Source organism: Diaphorina citri, unplaced genomic scaffold (assembly GCF_000475195.1).
Source record: "Diaphorina citri unplaced genomic scaffold, Diaci psyllid genome assembly version 1.1 scaffold1362, whole genome shotgun sequence".
Lineage (NCBI taxonomy): Eukaryota > Metazoa > Arthropoda > Insecta > Hemiptera > Psyllidae > Diaphorina > Diaphorina citri.
The window spans coordinates 64,397-69,694 of NW_007378788.1; the positions used below are offsets into that span (position 1 = coordinate 64,397).

Sequence of the window (5,298 nt, forward strand, 5' to 3'; positions counted from 1 at the left end):
CATCTCCTCCTCCTCCTTTATTGTCTTCTCTTCTATGACCTCCTCTTTCTTATTCTATTTTCCTCCTCCTTCTTCTGCTCCTTCAAACTTCTCACTTTTCTATTCCTTCTCTCTCCCTCTTCCTCCTCCTCCTCCTTCTCTCCGTCTCTCTCTCTCGTATCTTCTATCTTATTATTTCTATCTCTTATTATCTAGGGAGATTATTTTCAACTTTCTATGATTATTTCCCTCTCTCTTTCTATCTCTCTCTCTCTCTCTCTCTCTCTCTCTCTCTCTCTTTCTTCTTCTCTGTCTGTGTTTCTTTCTTTCTCACTTTCTCTCGTTCTTTCTCTTTCCACTCTGAATGTCTTATTCCAGTTTCTATCTTTCTGTCTCCCTCCCTCTCTCTCTTTCCCCCCCCCTATTGCTGTCTCACTTGGTGGTTATATTCCCACACTCAAAATGTGTATAGGTAATTACTATTCCTTTGAGTATTCTTATTTGGGAAGAATAATATTTTCCCCCCATTATTGCTCTCTCTCTCTTTCTCTTCTATCTCTCTCACACTATCTCTCTCTCTCTCTCTCTCTCTCTTTCTGTCATCTTCTTTTTCCACGTGTCGTTTACAATAAATGGAAAGAAGAAGGAGGAGAAGAAGAAGAGGAAGAAGAAGAAAAACAGGAAGAAGAGGAAGAAGAAGAAGAAAAACAAGAAGAAGAGGAAGAATTACATCATGCCTCATAGACATTATACCTAATAGGTACTCAAATGACAAAAAAAAAAAAAAAAAAAAAAAAAATGTAAAGAGGATAATTATTAGTAATAGTGAAAACAGTTTTTTTTTTACTTCTTTGAAGATCCAGAGTCCCAATCCAAGTAACATATTGATCTTCACCCACCGATCACAAAATGTTTCACAATGTGTCAAAATCAAAACTCGAAATACCCGCATCAGAGATCAGAGTACACACTGCCATAGGTACGTACCTACATTTCTCCATCAGTAAGTAATTAATGGAAAAGATAAAAAAACACGCTTATTTATTAATTTTTAAAATTATTATTAACCCTTTAAAGCCCACTGTCCCAAAATGTCACTCACCGATCACGCTGAGTCGAAACGCGAGCGACATTTTCGGCTCCGTGTTCACCTGACATTCATAAATGCCGGAATCCCTCTCCTGGGGGAATTTGATGAGGAGTGTCCAATTCTCGGACCGGTCGGGCCGGATAACCTGAAACCTCTGGTCGGAGGTGTACGTGAGAACGCCGGCAGTTAGGATGTGCAGGTCGCGTTTCCGGATCCAGGAGACCTGGAATGAGAAGGAAAATGGACGTCGGTTAGAATCAGCAAACTGTTTAGAATCAGTGGCGTAGCGTCCATGTAGGGTGTGTATGGCGGCCCTACACTCAAAAATTTCACTCAAATACCCTTAAATATTGACTTTAAATAATTATTGTATTCTTATTAGATAGATTGATATTGTGATAGAAATTAGTGTCCACCCTACACTTGGAGTTAGACCACGCTACGCCACTGGTTTCGATTGTTTAGACTATGGGAAGAAATTGGTTCGAAAGCGGATAGAATTAGCAAAGGTTAGAAGTAGTATAAATATGGAAAGAAATGGGGCGAATTTTATCCTGATGGGATAATGTTCGTTCTCGGAACGGCTGGCTTTCTCGTATCCTGTCTTCCTTCTCTCTTCGCTTTCGGGACGATAAGACCATAGCAGTTACAGTTCTTACAGTAAGGGTTTTTCGGCCTAAAAACTCCATAGGTACACAAAAAACTCACTCCGAGGGTTAAGTGTTTGTTAATTTAACATTTTGTTATTTTGTCTTGTGTACCTGTTTGTAAATATTGTAAAATCCTATAATCCTAATAAAGTGTTATATAATAATAATAATAATAATCATAATAAGTGTAGGGGCAAACAGCCTCTAAAGGATGGGTTAAGCTTCTAAGAATCAACAGAAAAGGGGAAAAATTGAGCTCAAGGGAGGAGGCCCGGGCCCCCTTGTCCCCCCCCCACGAAATACGTCCCTGGGTGTTGGGAGCTATTCTAAGCGTTGTTTATACAAAGTGAGGCCACGTGTTGTTTACAATAAATGAAAACATTACCCATTTGTAACCCCCTTGTTCTCAGAAAAAAAGGAGGAGGAGGAGGAGGAGAAGAAGAAGAAGAAGAAGAAGAAGAAAAACTTCTTCTTCTTGTGTTTCCGTCGGACGTTGTCTGAACCTGAACCTTTCAGCAACGGAAAAGTGTAAAGTTTTCTCTGCCGTGACGAAATGGACAGCAAAATAAATACGACCAACCCTTGGAATATAAGCTCTTCTTCTTCTTCTCAACCCTTGCTGTTTCTTTAGCAAGGGAAATTCAGGTTGGTCTACTCCCTGTTTAACGTCCCCCGGCCAGACATCCCCTATCCTATCCAATATAATTCCTATCCAATTCCTTCCATGAATAATTGAAACTTTTTTTTTTTTCGCAAAAAAGAGAGCGTGCCAGGTACAAATTTCTCCACCCCTTCCTCTCTAATCTTCTGTGTCTCTCTTTCTATCTCTCCTTCTCTCTCTCTCTTCCTCTCTCTCTCTCCCTAATAAACTAAAAATAAACTCGGATGACACACACGTTCCAATATACCTATTAAAAAAAAAAATGGTATAAAAAAATATCAGTTTAAACAAATAGAGAGAGAGAGAGAGAGAGAGAGAGAGAGAAAATGTCACAATACACACGAACAAATATTATGCCAGTTGCCAGTGTTGTGTGTGAGAGAGGGGGAAGGAAGAGAGAGAGAGGAATAGGAGAGGGAGAGAGAGAGAGAGAGAGAAAATGTCACAATACAAATGTCACAATACACACGAACAAATATTATGCCAGTTGCCAGTGTTGTGTGAGAGAGAGGGGGAAGGGGGAGAGAGAGAGGAATAGGAGAGGGAGAGAGAGAAAATGTCACAATACACAAGAACAAATATTATGCCAGTTGCCAGTGTTGTGTGTGAGAGAGGGGGAAGGAAGAGAGAGAGAGGAATAGGAGAGGGAGAGAGAGAAAATGTCACAATACACAAGAACAAATATTATGCCAGTTGCCAGTGTTGTGTGTGAGAGAGGGGGAAGGAAGAGAGAGAGAGGAATAGGAGAGGGAGAGAGAGAGAGAGAGAAAATGTCACAATACACACGATATGCCAGTTAATTTTCACTTGAAGTGCCCCGCGCACAAAATCTGAATTTCTTATTTATTTCTCGAAGACGAAAAAGAAATTTTGTAAAAAGAAGAATAAAGAACTGAGAAAAAGAGAAGGAAAAGAGGAGGAAGAAGAAGAAGAAAATTTAGGGAGAAAAAGGAAGTTGAACAGTAACACAGGAAGAGGAATATGAAAAAAAAGGGAGAAAAGAAGAAGAAGGAGAAGAAGAAGAAAAAGTAGAAAAACATGAAAAAAAAGTAGAAAAAGAATATGAAAAAGAAGAATCAAGAAGTAAAAACGAGATTGTAAAGAGGACTGACTAGTTTATTATACAGAGAAGAAAAAATTGGCAAATTGCCCTGGACTAAAAAAAAAAATAAGTTTTAGCATAGAAATAGAACTCGCTTTTTTTTTAATTTTTCTGGTTAGATTTTTATTCAGCATCATTTTTTTCAGTTTATAGCCACATTTTCTCGAGGATAAAAATGAGGTCCAGTCCAAATCTCCAAATGATAGCGCATCAAAATGAAATTGCCATAAATCCTAAATATATAGGTACAGCCCCTTGTGTAATAATAACATCACAACAACAATAATAATACCAACAACAATAACTAGCTAAAACCTCAACTTAGTCCCACTCAGTCTGTAAATCCACCGCAAACTTCAACTAACTCACAGAGATGTGCGAACCGCAAAATGCAAAATGGAAAATGCAAAATGCAAAATGTAAAATGTACATTTACATTTTACATTTCAAATTGGTTTTGAAAAAGCATTTTGCATTTTACATTTTAAATGCTTTTTTTGACCCATTTTACATTTGAGCCAAAATGCTTTTTTTAAAAATGCTTTTTTCAAAAAAATTAAAAAAAGACAAAGAAAGATTTCAATTAAAAAAGTATGCAACCATGAAGGGGCAACATATAATCTCTCAAAAATTTCGCCTGCGGCGCTGAAGTTTTGGGAATATTTCAAAGGCCTATAAAAAGTGAAAAAGACTTTGGTCAGTAAAAAAAAGTATGCAACCTTGAAGGAGCTACTTAAATTTTCTCGAAAAAAATTTCGCCCGCGGCGCTGTCATTTTATGTTCTAAAGAAATATATAGGGGGAATAACTATACTCGTTTTTTACACGTATTTAATTACATAAAAAACTGACACATGACAAGCTACAGGTTACATACAACTTACTGAAAAGTTTCGCCTGCGGCCCTGAAGATTACACCAATGTGTGTGAAGGCAACTATAGCGCTTTCACTAAATTTTAAGCAGTGCATATTGCATACGCGACTAATTTGAAGGGACAAATTGTAGGTTTCTGGAAAAAAAAGTCTATTTTTTCAGCTTTAAGAGCAATTTTGCAATGAAATTACATTTCTTTCAAAAATCACTAGATTTTGACCTCAAATCACTAAATCACTTGTCAGTACATTTTGGCTATACTTAGTTTTCTCAGTGGTCAGTAGAAGAATTTTAGCCTAAGGTTATGTAATTGGTCTTATTGGGCCCAGTTTCATTGACTTGCTGCTTATTTTTTCTGTATTTTTCTCACTTAATTTTAGTAAATAACAATTTTTTTACAAGGGTTACAAGGGCTTATTGTTTGAAAATCCATTTTAAAAAGCATTTAAAAAACCATTTTCAAAATGTACATTTTGCATTTTACATTTCAAATTGGTTTTTAAAAAGCATTTTACATTTTGCATTTCAAATTGGTTTTCAAAAGCATTTTGCACATCTCTGCTAACTCAATCCTGCAGCGTTGTGCCTTAAAATATTCCCATTTTTCCATTTTCCTCTCCTCACGACTTTATTAAGAACTTTTTTGAAAACTTTTTTCAAGTAGGTGCAGGAAAAGTACAGAGGAGGTACCACCTACCTACCTACCTACTGAGTAGGTACAGATGAGGTACTGAGTAGGTACCTATAGAAAAGTACATAACTACAGTAAGTAGGTACAGAATACCTACAGGAAAGTGGGAACTGTACATTAGGTAGTGGGTACTGGTAGGTACATGAGGTAGGAAGAAGACAACCGTGCTCAACTGCGGAACTGGTGCTTTCAGGTTGTGGTTATGTGCCGGGTTGAGCTGAGACAGACAGTACTAGGTGAGAGAAGATATT

The 5,298-nt window shown here is 37.4% G+C and overlaps 1 protein-coding gene across 1 annotated transcript in view; it reads right to left on the bottom strand.

Moving 5' to 3' along the window:
• Positions 1 to 1,073: 1,073 nt before the first annotated feature.
• LOC103515523 (zwei Ig domain protein zig-8-like) overlaps positions 1,074 to 5,298 on the bottom strand; it is a gene marked incomplete at its 5' end in the record, with an annotated part of 27,227 nt that continues 23,002 nt past the window's right edge. The window contains one exon of the mRNA XM_008480459.1: positions 1,074 to 1,292. Within this exon, the coding sequence (XP_008478681.1) occupies positions 1,074 to 1,292 (219 nt within the window). The remainder of the gene's footprint in view (positions 1,293 to 5,298) is intronic.